Consider the following 16,580-nt stretch of genomic DNA (forward strand, 5'->3'; position numbering starts at 1 on the left):
CCCCCCCCCGTTCCTCCCCTGCTCATGCTCTATCTCTCTCAAAATAAGTAAACAAACTGAAAAAACTTTTGAAAAGACAAAAAGAAGTCGATGGGTGGAGGGGATAGGGTGATGGGGTGGGGGCAGGGGAGGCCTTGCCGAGGGCTGGCTTTAACCAGTGTGCCAAACCCAGAAAAAGTGACAGCTGAGGCCAGGGCCTGGGGTCCTGCAGCAGAAGCCTTCCAGCTCCTGATCTCGGAGCCTCCTCCCGGCCAGATGTGCGCATGCTCCCACTAGTGGGAGGCTGCGTGCTCTGTGGCCGCTCATCTCAGGTTGCCAGTCAGAGCTTCCTGTTTATATTTAGATGGTGTAAGAAGAGTAAGAGCCCTTTTCTTGCCGCTGACCCATGTTCATATTTAATGTTGGTTGTGTTACTAGGCTCCTCATTGGTTCTTCTTTTGGAAAGCAAGCAGAGACTCAAAGAGACCCAAGAGAGTTTGGGGGCTGGAATTTTAGGTGAAGGTCCACGGAGGTGCTTGCCCTTAGTTCTTCTGTGATACATGTTCTGTCTCAGTCCCTGCACTGCTTCCGTTGTTTTGAACATGTCTTTCTCCTCTGTTGCCCCAGAGGTGAGCTTCTCCAGGGAGGAGGCCAGGGCCTGTTCTGTGAAGCTCTGCACATAGATGGTGCTCAGTGAGAATTCCAGCAGCGCTGAAAGACCGGGCACATCTGGCCACTGACAGCCGTCACCTCTTGCTGGAGTCAGGGTGCCCAGGACATGCGCTTTGCCCTGTAGGGATCCCTTAGGATGATGAGTCTACTTTTTTTAGGAAAAAAACTAGAGCCGAGACCAGAGTTTACCCAGCACCATGAAGGCCTCGGGTTGAGGGTGTATGCGTGTAATTCTGAATGGTGGCAATATGGATGATTCTTCTTCTCAGAGCTTCTCTGTCTTTCTCAGATGCTTCCAAAAAAAGACAAGGTTCATCACTGTCCTCAGGAAAGGTGATTGTTGGTGGTATTAGTTACTGTTTATCAAGGACTGACTTCACTCTGTGCCAGGTACCCAGCTAAGCCTCAGAATAATCTCGTTTACCGGATGAGGAAACAGAGGCTCCAAGATGTTGAACAGTTTGCTGAAAGCCACCGAGCTAATCAGCGGAGAAGCAAGGGTTTGAGTTGAGGTCTATCTGCTCAGAAGACCATGTCTTTTCATTTCTTAGTGTTTTACCTAGCAGCGTGGCACTTAGATAGTAATGTGATTTTTTTCTTTAAAACAAAGATCGAAAGTAATACCACAAAGCATAGGATCACCCATGTCCTGTATCATTTTTATTCCAGGTATGCAGCCAGGAGAATTGAAAACATATGTCCGCACTTAGGATAAGCGGCGAGTAACGTATAGAATTGTGCAATCACTGTTGCACCTGAAGCTAACATAGCACTGTTAACTATACTGGAATTAAAGTAAAAAAAAAAAACTTAATGAAAAAAATAAAAACCAAATGTTAGATCAATAACAAAAAGAAAACATGTGTCCATACAAAAATCAGTCCGTGAATATTCATAGCACCATTTTTCATAATGCCTAAAAACCGTAAATAACCCAAATGGTCATTAGCTGATGAATGGATAAAGTGTTATACCTGTGCAGTGGAATATTATGGAGTATGTGGAACTAGATACAAATGCTGGTCATAAAATATTATGAATGTACTAAGTGCCAGTGAATGTTAAAAAATGGCTAGTTTTATGTTATGTGAATTTCCCCTCAATTAAAAAAAGGAGTGAAGTTCTGATACTTGGTCCAGAGAGGTATAAACCTTTTGAAAACACACCGAGTGAAAGCAGCTAGCAGCAAAAGGTTTCATATTTATGTGACATAGTCAGACTGGACAAATCCCCAGAGACGGAAGGTGGATTAGTGGCTGCCGGATCCGGGAGGAGGGTGCCCTGGGGGAGGAGCTGCTAATAGGAATGGGAATTCTTTGTGGGGTGATGAACGTGTTCTCGCGTTAGCTAGTAGCGATGGTTCCGCGACTACACGAATATACTGACACCACTGAGTCGTACATAACTTTTTAAACAGGTGAATTTTGTGGTCTATAAGTAATATCTCAATAAAGCTGTCATTAAAATATGTATAAAAGTACTATAACAAATGAATACGATGCTCCCACTTGGAGACCTTCCAGCCTGTTGTTACCTAAAGAGGATGGTCATGGCGGTCACTGGTTTTTGGGTGCTTGGTATGTGTTGGGTCGGGTACTGTTCCAAGCACATGGCGTTTTTACATAGAAAGTCACCTGTGGATTGAAAACCAGGGATTCTGGCTCCAGACCCAAGTTCTTATCCACTACACAGTCCTGCTTTACATATGGAGACAGGTGAATCAGAGCCACGAGAGCGTGTACTATAAGAGCTAAAGTCAAGTAATAGTACCTGGTTGGACCCCCAGCTCCACAACTTACTAGTTGCATCATCTTAGGTGAGTTACTTAATAGCACAGGGACCATCCCTCATCTCCAAAATGGGATGATAGTAAATCCTCCCTCAGAATATTCTTGCAAAGGGTAGAGAAATTATGTCAGATCGCAGAAGTGCCTCGTGTGTAGTGTGTAGCTAGTACCCACTACATGTTGTTACTTCTCTTATGTTGTTACCAAGTAGTGACTTAGTGAGCATCGATTCAAACTGCAGATTTCATTTTGTAAACATTTCGTGTTGAGTTTGTGTCTCATTTGCTCACAGAATTGTGGAAGGGGCATTGAAAGATGGTCTGCTCTAGTAGGTGAATGTGTAATTCTGGCATCTTCTTTTATGAGTGATGTGTGTTCATTGTGTGTGTGTGTGTGTATGTGTTTGTGTGTGTGTGTGTATGTGTGTGTGTGTATACATGCACACCTTCTAAGAAGAATATGCTGACTCTAGAAAGAAGACGGCAATTTCTAAAAGCACCCAGAAGGGGCCAACTGCGGCTCCCAGCCCACAGGCCACCAGCCACCCCTCCCCAACCTCCACCCACATTTGGTGGTTTCCATCGGTTTTCTCCTCCCTGCACCCTACACAGTGGCTTGTCCCTCCACTGAGTTGAGTACCTGTGACACCTGTGAGAAGCTGGCCATTCTAGAGGTGAGAACACAGGACCAGCAATCTGGAGCTGCCTTTGCCAGGACTTTTATTTGAAGACCTTGAATCTCTTTTCCTGAATTTCTTTTTGGCCTTGGGAATTGAGATCCTGGAAATTTTCTTATTGTCTTTGAAGTCCATACCACAGCGCTGGGGTATCAGAGACAGAATATTACAATAAAGTTTTCCTGGTACTTGTGGTTATAAACTCCCTTGTGGGTCATGTTACAGCAAAGCGTCAGGGTCTGGCTTCCAGAGAGGTGGTTAAGATAGATGGGGAAATAGTGCCTATAGTTGTAGTACATAATTCTTATAATAATTATATTTTAGAGGCTTTTATTGTGTTGCATAACTTTATAAGAAATTAATTCCTTGTTCATTTTAACGCGATTAAAAAGTTCAAAATATTTGTTTTGGCTGTTCTCTGAGCCCTGAGCTGAGCCCTTCCTGATGCAGGCAAAGTGTGGGAGGCCCAGTGACCCACAGAATTGCCCAGGGCGGCACAGCTCTAGGTAGGAGAGATCACTGCCTTTGGGCACTGGACTTCGCCTTCTGTGCCTTTACAGCTTGAAACTCATTTTTATTGTCATTGCTTTTATCAGACACTGAATATGCTGTCAGCAGCTCAGTGAGGCTGGCCATTGTGAGGAGGGTTTTGTAGTCTGATAGACCAGGGGTCAAAACTTGAATTTATCATAAAATTCACTAGCTGTGGAGCCCGAAGTTCAGTCTTATCTGTAAGGTGCTGTTAACACCCTCCTTGCATGGTGGCTGTGGGGTTATAAATGGTGCGTGGCAAGCGCCCGGCGTAGTGCTGGGTGCTGAGTAGGGCCTTGATAAATGAACCTTTATCATTACTGAAACTGTTTAGTCTTACATACCCAGATCAGGCTCCTCGCTGAGGGTTCTCAAATTTGAAAAGTCCTGAAAAAATTTGGGGTGATTACCTCTCAGCGATCCCTGGAGTTTTGGGCAGCCACTTCCTCAGCCAGACCTGCAGGGATGGATAGCCCTTGTGGAGGGAACATGGAGCTCCCTTTCGGAGGCGAGGAGACCTTGCTGCGGAAGGAAGCCAAGCTGGAGAGTCCAGGTTGCTGTATTCTGTTCTCTAGGCTGCACTGAAATGGAGCAATTCAGAGGCTGCACACGTTTGAGCTTTTAAAAGTGTCCGGGGTCCTCAGCTGCTTCCAGCTGCCTAGCCCCCCGCCCCCACCCCCCAAACCCAGCGGTGACGTCCCTCTGGTCTGCTGGAGGCTGTGTGGCACCTTTGCCTTCGATACTCCTCCTACGGCAGTCTTGGTTTCTTCCCTTAGAATATTCCCTGGGACAGGACGCATCTGCCCAGCTCCCGGGCCCTCTTAACAGTTTCCTCCTGGTCCCCGCACAGACCTTCTGGTTGTCGCTTCATTCTTCTGAGACTTTCTTTCTCCCCAAGGTTGAAAGGCGGATGGTGCCTATTAACCAGGACCAAATAGGCTTGTGTACCCGGGAGGGCTTCGAAAGCAGTCAGGTGTCATCTCAATGGTCTTCTTATCATTAATTTATTTACATGTGTTGCCTTTCATGGGAGGGACCTTTCGGAAGTGAGCCTACCTGTGGGCTTCCCCTCCTGTGGCAGAGGGATACATTTTGGGGCCAGTGGCTACCCCACATTCTTGAAATGGTAACACACCGTCTACCACTGTTTTCATCTTTGCTTTAAAGTTGGCCTCGATGATGGGGCAGGGAGCTCTTGATTTCTGCCCTTTGCATGCAGCTTTGGTTTTGGGCGTACAGAGCTTATCAAGATGTGTGTTAGACACTGCTGTCACACCAGCCATTTGTCAAGTCTGTTTTTCACTATTTTTTTCAGTCATGTGTTTCTTTGGGAAAAAGAAAGTAACTAAAAATGTTATTGATGATAGCTTTCCAAACTGACAAGGTGTCAGCTGACGTTTTAATGGGGGCCAGTTTGGGCCGTGACCTCAGGTCTCGCTTCTCAGACAGTGTTGATCTGATCCCAGACGCTTGAAAATTTATAGTCTAGTCGGGAGGCCCTGTACGTAGCTTTTGACAGAGAACTAAATATTCTGGAGCCGGGCTGCATAGGCGCGAATTCACTGTGGTAAATCAATTTTCTGCTGTTGCTCTGAGATGGGCCCGGTGACACATGGAGACAATGTCATAGCATTTGGGAGAAGGAGAGGATTAATATTTACCATAAGGGGCCCCACCCTGAGTGCAGTGCACTCCTTGCCGGGGACCTGTTGGCCAGTCCAGATCTTGGGCGTCCACATGGCTCCTGAATTAGAACACAGGCCCATAGAAAACACCAATCGGCCCTCACTGTGGAGGGTTAAGCTGTGGGACTAGTTTGAGTTGTTTCTACCAACCGTGCATGTCGCTGGATGGCAAGCCTGGATGATCGGGTTTCAACTATTCCCAACCTCCAGATACAGATGATAGACCAACTGTGCAGAACTGGACTTGGCTTTTCTTTGATTTGGTGGGTTTGGTGGGTCTCCGAGGGCCTTGGTCATCTTCACAGGCGTTAGCGGTCAGGGTCTAGCCTGCAGGATACAAAGTGCTGCAGTATAGACCCCTTTTTACCCCCTGGCCCTTCGACACACTCTGGAGAATTTTTTTTTCTTTATGTTAAACTCCTGATATCGACTTGCACATTATTTGGTTATTTTTCATACAAGCAGAAGGCAGATTATAGAACAGTTGATCTCTTTTTTGTTTCCTGGTTAAATTTTGCACAAGTGAGCACTTAAAGCACATCGAGGAAGCTCCGGTCAAGTGCACGCTTTGGAATAGTTCCAGAGCTGCTCTGCCAGATGGTGAATTCATTCGGTTTGGTTTGGTTTGGTTTTTTAGTGTAAGACAGTTTGTTGTGGTAGTAATAATACCTGAACAATAATCATAGCAAACCCTTGTTGAGTGCTTTCCATAAATAAAGTCAATGAATACTCCCATCAAACTTGTTCAATTAAAAAATTTTTTTAAATGTTTTATTTGTGAGAGAGAGAGAGAGAGCGAGAGAGAGCGAGAGAGAGAGAGAGCATGAGCAGGGGAGAGACAGAGAGAGAGGGAGACACAGAAACTGAAGCAGGCTCCAGGCTCTGAGGTGTTGACACTGAGCCCGACACGGAACTCGAACTAACGAACTGCGAGATCATGACCTGAGCCGAAGTTGGACACTTAACCCACTGAGCGACCCAGGTGGCCCTGATTGTTCCATTTATCTTGTATTCACCTCCAGAGAAAGTTTCAAGAGGCTGTAACAGAGTTAACACTGGAGAGAGGCTGCATAGTGATTTTTTTGCAACTGCATAAACAAATTTGACTCTAAGTGGGAAAGGAATGAATATTGAGCATCTAGGATTGGAGGGGCATTAAAACAGGAATTAGAACTGTATTCCTTCCATTTAAAAACTTAGCAGCGTCATGGAAGATAAAAATAGACATAAGTTGGGGCGCCGGGGTGATTCAATCGATTGAGCATCCTCTTGGTTTCAGCTCAGGTTATGACCCCAGGGTCATGGATCAAGCCTTACATATTGGGCTCCATACTCAACATGGAGCCTGCTTAAGATTCAGTCTCTCTCCTTCTCTGCCCCTCTCCTCTGCTCTCTCTCTCTCTCTAAAAATCAAACAAACAAACAAAAAATAGATGTAAGTCAAGTTTCTAGAAATGAAAACTACAATGTCTGAGATATAAAACACACTGGATATGATTAATGACAGATTAGACATTGAAGAAATTAATGAACTTGAAGGCATAGTAGTAGGAACTATTCATATTGAAACAGAGAGAAAAATATTCTTTTTAAAAAGTGGAGAGAACATACGTGAGCCATGGGATAACTTTAAGTGGCCTCATATGTGTGTTATTGGAGTCCCCTAATAGGATGGGTAGCATAAAAATTTTTTGAAGAAATAATGGTTGAAAATTTTTCAAATTTTATGAATACCATGGTTCCTCAGATCTAGAAGGCTCAGTAAAGCCCAAGCACAAGAAACGTGAAGAAAACTGAACCGAAACACTAAATAATCCAAATTGCTCACAACCAGTGATAAAGAGAAAATCTTACAAGCAGCCAGAATAAAAAGACACATTACATGCAGATGGACAAACATAAGAGAGATTTACTGTCAAAAACCATGCAAGTTTATAATCATGGTAGATTTACTGTCAGAAACCATGAAAGGGAGAATACAGTGGAGTGACACCTTTGAGCGCCGGTAGGGGACAGGGGCATGAACTATCAGCCCTGAATTCCATACTTAGGGAAAACATCTCTCAAAAACTGAGGCTCAAAAAAGCCTTTTCCAGACATACAGTGGCTGAAAGAAATCATTAGGTGAACTGCAACTATAAGAAATGTTAAAAGAGTCCCTTTAGGTAGAAGGAAGATGGTACCAATAGGAAATACGAATCCACACAAAGGAATGAAGTCCTAACTATATTGATGGCTGTGTGCCTTTTTCCTTATCATTTGAACGTCTTTAACATGTAGTTGATCATTTTGATAATAGAACTATGTAGGGTGGGACTTATAACCTATGTGAAAGTAAAGTGTGTATAATAAGAGAATAAAGACTAGAAAGACATAAAAGAAAGTATGCAATTGTGAGGGTGTTGTATTGTATGAGACGTGGGGTGCTGTCATTTGAAGTAGACCGTGATGAGTTAAACCCCAAAGCAACCACCGACAGTTCCGCTCGGAGGCGTCAGTACCCCGTTCCAGTACATGATAGGACAAGTGCACAGCTGATTGGTCAGTAAGGATAGAAGATCCTGGAACAAAACAGTCTACTGATTTGAGCTAATTGACATTTATATGACCCTCCACCCAGCAACAGTATACACATTCTTTTCAAGTGTAATGGAACATTTACCAAGATTGACTGTATTCTGGGCCAGAAACAAATTTCAGCAAATTGGAAGGGTTCAAGTATGTTCTCTGGCCTGTGTCAGGGATCCTTACCACCAACCCTCAGGTCAGTGATTCACTAGAAAGATGCGTGGAATTCAGAAAACTCAAGGTTTCAGTTGATTACAACAAAGGGAAAAGGTGCTTAGGGCAGAGTCTGGGATAGACCAGGCTCAACCTTTCAGTGGCCTCCGCCCAGTGGGGTCATGTGGATGGTGCTTAATTCTCCCGGGAATGATGTAGGACAATACTTACGGAGTACTGCCAATCAGGGACTCTCTTTCAAACCGTGGTGTTTAGGGTTTTCATTGGGACTCTGTTGTGTAGAAAGGGGCACCCATGGAACTGGCCTTAATTATTCAGTTTTTACTATCTCCAGAGGCCAAACTGATATAGTGTGGCCCAAGGCCTTCACCATGAATCACACTGTAACTATCTGGTGTGGCCCAAGGCCCCAGATAAACAAAGATACTCTTAATCAGGTGGGATTATCCAGGGGCTTCGAGGTTATTCCTCAAGGGCTGCACAAGGGGCCAGTCCTTTCTTTGGAATGTGCAGAGTTTGAACATCCCAAGCCTGCTTAGCCTCCTCTCCCCACCCCCGCCCCCCGTCCCCTGCACACACCACANATTTAGGAATCAATAATAGATCTGGGGAAAATCCCTGAGTATTTGGCAACTAAATAATACATTTCTAAAGCAGAAATCAAAAGTTAAATTAGAAAGTGTTGTGAACTGAATGAAAATAAAAGAACAACATACCAATATTTACAGGATCCTGCTAAAGCAGTACTTAAGGAGAAGTTTATAACTGAATGCCTATATTAGGAAAGAAAAAAGGTCTCAGATTTATCCTTTAGTGTTCACCTTAAGAAATAAGAAAAGGAAAAGTAGATTAAGACTAGTGTATGCAGAAGAAAGGGAATAATGAAAACCAGAGCAGGAATAAAGGAAATAGAAAACAGGAAAACAATAGAGAAAAATCAGTGAAACCCAAATCAATGAAATCAAAAGACCCTTATTGAGAGTTTCAGTAAAACTGATAAACCGTTAGCTAGTCTGTCAAGGATAAAAAGAGAGAACATGAATTGCCTCAATCAGGAATGAGGCAGGTGCCATCCCTAGAGATTCTATAGATTTTAAAAGAATGGGGAAATATTATAAACAACACCATGTCAGTAAATTTGACAACTCAGAAGAAATGGACAAATTACTTGAAAGATATAAACCACCAAAGCTCACATAAGAAGAAGGAGATCATCTGAACAATGTATCAGAGACATTGAATTTGTAGTTAAAAAGCTTCCCACAAAGAAAACCCTAGGTCCAGATGGCTTCCCTGGTAAGTCCTCCCAAAAACTTAAGAACGAAATAACAATTCCACACCAACTCCTCCTGAGAATTGAAGAGGAGGGAATATTTCTCAAGTCATTTTATGAAGTTAGCATTTACCAAAATCCCAAAACCGTTACAAGAAAACTACGGACAAATATTCCTCATGCACAGAGTTGGAAAAAAGCATAAGCAAAATTTTAACAAATCAAATCTGACAGTATAAAAAAGGATAGCAGATCATGGTCAGTAGGGTTTATTTCAGGAAAGGAAGTTTCTTTTCATATTTGGAACAGTCAGTGTAATTCACCAGATTTAAAAAAAATAAAGGAGAAAAAAACCATATGATTATCTCAAGGGACACAGAAAGAGGATTTGAGAAAATTCAGCCTCTATTCTTGATATAAGCTCATAGCAAAATTGGTGTAGAAAAGATCTTCCACCTGATAAAGGGCAGCTATAAAACACTCAGAGTTAACATCAGACTTCATGGTGGAGGGCTGCTGGTTTTTCCTCAACATCAGGAATGGGATAAGGATGTCTGCCGTCACCACTACATTCAGCATGGTACTGACGGTTCTTATAGAGTAAGGCATAAGGCAGTATATAGAAAAGGCTTCCAGATTGGAGAGGATGAGGCAAAACTGCCTTTTATTTGCAGACAATGTGATTGTATAGAAATTCTGAGGGAACCTATAAAAACAGTGGTAGAATAAGTGAATTTAGCGAGGTAACAGCATTCAAATGGGTATTCCAAAATTTATTGTAGTTTTATATATAGCGATGAGCCAAAGGAAATTGAAATTAAAACAGTACCATTTGCAACACCGTGATGAATATCAAATACTTGAGGGTAAATCTGAGAAAAGGTTTGCAAGACACGTACACTGAAAAGTACAAACCATCCCTAAGAGCTGTTAGAGACCTACATGAATGAAGAGACATACTGTGTTCCTGAGTCAGAAAGCTCGATACTGTTAAGATGCCAGTGTTCCCCCAAATTGATCTATAAATTCAACGTAATCTCCATCAAAAGCCCAGCCAACTTAAAAAAAATACATTGACAAGTAGATTTTATGTGGAAATGTTAAAGACTAAGAATAGCACCCCCCCCCAAAAAAAACCCTGATAAAAGAGAACAAAATTGAAACACTGTCCACTGCTTTCAAGATTTATAAAGGTACTATAGTCAATACAGGGTGATATTGGCATAAATATAGACAAATGGCTCATTGAAACAGAATAGAGAGTCTAGAAAAAGGATCACATGTATATACCCATCAGATTTTTCACAGAAGCGCAAAGGCAATTCCATGTGAAATGAAAATCTTCGATAAGTAGTACATTTGGATATCTATCTGTAAAGAAGTAAACTGCGATCTCTGTCTTGCAACATATACAAAAATTATTTTATTTTCTCTGTAAATGTTTATTTTTATTTTTGAGAGAGAATGCAAGCAGGAGAGGGCGGGGGAGAGAGAGAGAGAGAGCCAGAGTGAGGGAGACACAGAATCTGAAGCAGACTCCACCCTGACAGTAGCAAGCCCATTGCGGGGCTTGAACTCACAAAAACCATGAGATCATGACCTAAGCCAAAGTTGAATGCTCAACTGACTGAACCACCCAGGCACCCTTACACAAATTATTTTAAAATGGATCATAGACCTAGTTGTAAAGCCTACTCTATAGAAATTTCACAAGAACATATAAGAAGAAAAGCCTTTGGGGGCACCTGGGTGGCTCAATTAGTTAAGTGTCTGACTTCAGCTCAGGTCATGATCTCATGGTCCGTGGGTTTGAGCCCCATGTCAGGCTCTGAGCTGTCAGCACAAAGCCTGCTTCAGAGTCTCTATTTCCCTCTCTCTCTGCCCCTCCCCCACCTCCCTCAAAAATTAACACTTAAAAAAAAAGCCTTTGTAACCTTGGGTTAGGCAAGTATTTCTTAGCTAGGAAACTCAAAACACAGTCTGTACGAGAAAATATTGATAAATTTGACTTCATCAAAATTTAAGATTCCTGATCTTCAAAAGACATGTTAACACATGTCTTAACATCATAGATGAGAGAAGATATTAGCAAATCCCATATCTGATAGAAAACTTGTATTCACAATACATAAAGAACTCTTAAAGCTCAATAATAATAGAACAAACAACCCAATAAAAATGGATAAAAGATTTTAATAGACATTTCTCCAAAGAAGATCAATGGATAACACATAAGCACGTGACGAGATGGTTAGTTCCATTAGTCATTATGGAAACACCCATCAAAATCACAGTGAGATCACGTCACACCCGCCAGGACAGCTCTAAGAAAACAGACAATAATGAATGTTGGCGAGGATGTGGAGAAACTGGACCGCCCCATAAATTGCCCCATATTTGAATAGTAAGATGGTATTGGCACTTTGGGAAACAGTTTGGTATTTCTTAAATAAACTTATTATCTGACCCAGTGATTCCACTTCTAAGTACATACCCATTAAAAGAGAATTGAAAAGGTGCACCTGGGTGGCTTAGTCGGTTGAGCGGCCGACTTTCGCTTAGGTCATGATCTCGCGGTTCGTGGGTTCGAGCCCCGCGTCGGGCTCTGTGCTGACTGCCAGCTCAGAGCCTGGAGCCTGTTTCAGTCTGTGACTCCCTCTCTCTCTGCCCCTCCCCTGCTCACGCTATCTCTCTCTCTCTCCTAGAAATAAATAAAAAAAATTTAAAAAAAATAATATAAGAGAATTAAAAAGATATGTCCGCACAAGAAAATTGTACATGAATGGTCATAGCAGCATTTTCATGATAGCCAGAAAGTGGAAGCAACCCAAACATCCAGTAGTGGCAACTGGGTGGGTAAAATGAAATCTCTCCGCAGAACAATACAAAGAAATGGAGAGCTGCTGCAATTTGGATGAAATTACAAAATTATCGAAAACCTTACGCTAAGTGAAAGAAGCTACGCACAAAAGACCACATATCAAATGACTCTGTTTTCATGAAATGTCCAGAAAAGGTAACTCTCTGGAAACAGGAAGCAAATTAGTGGTTGCCTCTGCAACTGCATTGTGTTGACAGCCACTGGCTCTGAGTTTATTAAAAGCTGCTGAAGGGTGTGATCAGGGCAGGGGGCCCGAGGAAATGGCTCCTCTGTTTATAACACACCCAACAGGAATCTGGGTTCATTGTGACAAGTGGCACAAAACTTGTGGTTTTCCTATGAACAGATGCCCTGCATGTGTCAAAGAGAAAAATAAAGTAAAAGTTGTTGAATTGTGTACTTAAACTGAGTGAATTTTGTGGCATGTAAATTATCCCTCAGTAGAGGTTTTTTGTTGTTGTTGTTTTGGGTTTTTTTTTCCTTGTTGTTGAAAAAAAATGGGATACAGTAATTAGGAGAGCCTAATACTGGGGAAAGAATAGATAAATAAATGAATAGAACAGAACAGAGAGGCCAGATAAACCCATTCAACTATAGTCAACTGAGTTTTTTAAATGAGGATATGAAACTTTTATTATTATAGAAAGAGAGGGAGAGATACCATGTGAGTAGGGGAAAAGGGCAAAGTGGCGGGGGCGGGGGGGAGAGAGAGAGAATCCCACGTAGACTCCACACTCTGCACAGAGCCCAGTGTAGGGTTTGATCCCACGACCCTGGGATCATGACCTGAGCAGAAATCAAGAGTTGGACACTTAACCAACTGAGCCACCCAGATGCCCTATATAGTCAGCTAATTTTTGATAAAGGCACAAAAGCAATTCAGTGGGGAAAAGATAGTTTCTCCAACAAATGGTGCTGGCACAGCTGGACATCCACATACAAAAGAGAAAAATCTAGACACAGACCTTACTCCTTTCATAAATGTTAACTGAGAATGAATTAGACCTAAGTATAAAATGCAAAACTGTAAAACTTCTAGAAGATAACATAGGGAAAATCTAGATGACCTTTGGTTTCGCAGTGGGGTTTTAGATCCCACACCAAGATCACAGTCCATGAAAAAAAATTGATAGTTTAGACTGTATTAAAATGAAAACCTCTCATTCTGTGAAAGACACTGTTCAGAGAATGAAAAGATAAGTCATAGACTGTAAGAAAATATTTGCAGATGTTTGCAAATATCTGATAAATGACTTGTATCCAAAATATACGAAGAAATCTTAAAATGCAACCATAGGAAAATGATGTAATTGAAAAAAGGGCAAAAGATCTGACCAGACACCTCACCAAAGGAAGTATACAGATGGAAAATAAGCATGAGAAAATATACTCAGCATCATTTGTCTTTAGGGAATTGCAAATTACAACAAGGATACTACCATACACCTATTAGAATGACTACAATCCAAAAAACTGATAACACAAAATGCTGACAAGGATACTGAGAAATAGTCTCGTTCATTGCTGGTGAGAATGCAAGGTGGTAAAGCCACTTTGCAAGACAGTGTGGCAGTTTCTCACAAAGCTAAAAATAATACTGTTTCAAAGCTGTTTGTAAACAAAATATATTTATGAGCTATTTCTTACAGAGTCTCACCCTTGATATTGACCCATTTGAGTTGAAGACTATGTTCCCACAAAAACTCGCACATGGATGTTTATAGCAGCTTTATTCATAATTGCCAAAACCTGGGGTCAACCAGGGTGCTTTTCCCCCTTCCATCCTTCCTTCCTTCCTTCCTTCCTTCCTTCCTTCCTTCCTTCCTTCCTTCCTTCCTTCTTTCCTTCCTTCCTTCCTCTCTCTCTCTCTAAATGCTTATTGATTTTTGAGAGAGAGAGACAGAGCGTGAGCAGGGGAGAGGCAGAAACAGGCTCCAGGCTCTGAGCTATCAGCACAAAGCACGACACAGGACTCGAACTTGGAAACAGCAAGATCATGACCTAGGCCGAAGTCAGACGCTTACCCGACTGAGCCACCCAGGTGCCCCAACCCGGGTTCCTTTCAATGGATTAATGAATAAATGGAATATTGTGTAGGGACAAAAAGAAACAATCAGGTTACAAAAAGGTGCGGAGGGACCTCAAATGTAGAGTTAAAAGTGAAAGCAAAGGAAGCCAGTCTGAAAAGGCCACACACTGCATGATTGCCAGTATAGGACATCAAGGCAAGACCATAACGACAGTGAAAAGATTAGTGGCTGCCAGGGGCTCAGGAGGAGGGATATGGGAATGGATGGGTGGAGTATGGGCCGTTTTTAGGGCCGTGAATTGTCTGTATGATGCTGTAATGGTGGATACTTGAGATAAAGTTTGTTAAAACTCATGAATTACAGAACACAGTGAACCCTAATGTGGTTTAACTATGGACTTTAGTTAATAAAAAATAACATTAAATAAAAGTCAAAAATCATCATGATGAAACATTGAAAAATGTTTTGCTTTTTATATGCCAATTTCACCCTGATAAAGCTGTCCAAAAAATAACAAAATCCTCGAGCCGTACTTTCTGTGACAAACTCGTGATCACTGAGCGCCCAGGCATGCTGTCCTCGGTTGTTGGCTCCTTGTGAACAGAAGTGGATCCTCCTCTTTGCTGTTCAGAACGGCCGTCTCTCTCGTGGCTTTTTGCAGCCTGGAGGGACAATTCCTGGTAAGAGCAGCTTGGAAGAGGCCGTTCTCAAAATGATAGCACATGAAACTAGGGGCCATTTGCTGATGCTCAGTGTGCCTGGTCTCCTCTCTCTAGTGGGTCTGCTCTGAAGATTATCAACTAACTGGATGGGTGTTGTTTGGGAGGCCGAAGACCTGAATTCTGATTCCTGTTGTGCCATTAACTGGCTGTCAGGTTTTAGGCAAGTCACTTACTTTCACCATGGCCGGTCTCGGTTTCATGGCCTGTAAAACGAGTGGGTTTTCTAGGGGGAGGGGGGAGGTTCTCTGACTTCTTCCAGTTCTAGACCCCATTTCTGTCCATATCAGAACATCTCCCACACATTTCCATGTTGTACACATATGTCCCAGGGCACTTGACCCAGCAGAAGCCCTCTTGAGTAGCATCCCCGAGACCCTCCCTCTCTCTGCCTCCGGTTGTGGGTGGAGACTCCTGGGGCCAACTGGTTGCCCAGGGCAACCAGAAGTTGGTGCTGGTTCAGGCAACAGCNCAGTCCTTCATGCTTTCATACCTCCCAGCCCTGAACTCTCTCCTGGCAAAGAGGATTTCTTCCATCTCCAAAGAAATACCCACAAAGCAGCTCTGGTATTTTCTTAGCCCACAGCTGAGAGGTGGTCTGCGGGGCTGTTGTGACTCCCCAAACTCTAAGGCTCAGAGTTGGAAGATTTTCCTAGTAACTGAGAGCATTTGACATTTTTTAAAGTATTTGATTAATTAAGTGTACATTTTGGGATAGAAGATATTCTTTAGCTAGTGTTGTGCTGTGAGCCAAGCTTTGCTTACTTTAAGGACCTTGGGACATACTTGTTAGGTCTGAATGGGGTCATGGTGAAGTCCCTGGTCAAGTTCTCAACCTGAATATCATCGTCATAGGGTATTTTCTGTGTATTTGGGGTGTGGGGGCCCCTGAAGTCATGTGTCACATCAGGATAGTTTTTTAGTGTCCCATTTTAACGTTCTATTGTGTCCTTAGGGAGGGTAGAGGGCAGAGAATCTGCTTCTCTGACGGTTTGTGATATCCTGGGGACCATCTTCTGGTCCCCTAAGGCAATATTGAAAAAATTAAGCTCCATGAAAAACAACTCACCCAGTTTTTGTATGTTTGATCTTCTGTTTGTTTTTTAGGACTTTGTTTAGAGAAGTTGCCTGTTTCCTCTTCTACCAGTAACCTCCACGTGGACCGGGAGCAGGATGTCATCACCTGCTATGAGAAAGCAGGCGACATTGCACTCCTATACCTCCAAGAGATAGAAAGGGTAAGTGAGGACCGTGTGTTCGTTCCACCTGATCATTTTTTTGTAAATTTCAAACGAGACGTAGGGAACTGCGGTCAGCCTCTGGAAAAACCTTCCGCAGGTCTGCCTCTGGGTGTAAAGCTTTTCTTATATTTTTCAGTGAAGAGGAGATGGTGGGGATCGTGGCACCTTGTGAAAAGTGTTTGGGAAGCATTTTAGCATCCTCAAGCAGAAGTGACAGTGTGCCCCGGGGCTGGTTAGTCATTCGTGTTCTCCCACGCCAAGTGGGTTGTACCTGCACGGACAGTGTGCCAACATAACGTACATCTGGGGTTTGGGATCCGTAGTTACGCAGAAGGTCTGCTGGGGACTCTTGGCTGACCTGCTC

General features: G+C 42.9%; 1 protein-coding gene and 1 non-coding gene across 5 annotated transcripts in view; both read left to right on the forward strand.

Annotated features, from left to right (window-relative positions):
- The window catches only part of TTC7B (tetratricopeptide repeat domain 7B), a 252,850-nt gene that overhangs the window by 24,898 nt on the left and 211,372 nt on the right, over window positions 1-16,580 (forward strand). For all 4 annotated transcript variants that reach the window (XM_077780871.1, XM_077780872.1, XM_077780874.1 and 1 more), the window contains exon 3: window positions 16,083-16,213. In XM_077780871.1, the coding sequence (XP_077636997.1) occupies window positions 16,083-16,213 (131 nt within the window). The remainder of the gene's footprint in view (window positions 1-16,082; window positions 16,214-16,580) is intronic.
- LOC144245601 (small nucleolar RNA SNORA11) lies at window positions 12,456-12,585 on the forward strand. The gene has a single exon (XR_013339326.1). It is a non-coding gene; the product is annotated as a small nucleolar RNA SNORA11 (small nucleolar RNA).

Source organism: Crocuta crocuta, unplaced genomic scaffold (genome assembly GCF_008692635.1).
Source record: "Crocuta crocuta isolate KB4526 unplaced genomic scaffold, BGI_CrCroc_1.0 scaffold299, whole genome shotgun sequence".
NCBI lineage: Eukaryota > Metazoa > Chordata > Mammalia > Carnivora > Hyaenidae > Crocuta > Crocuta crocuta.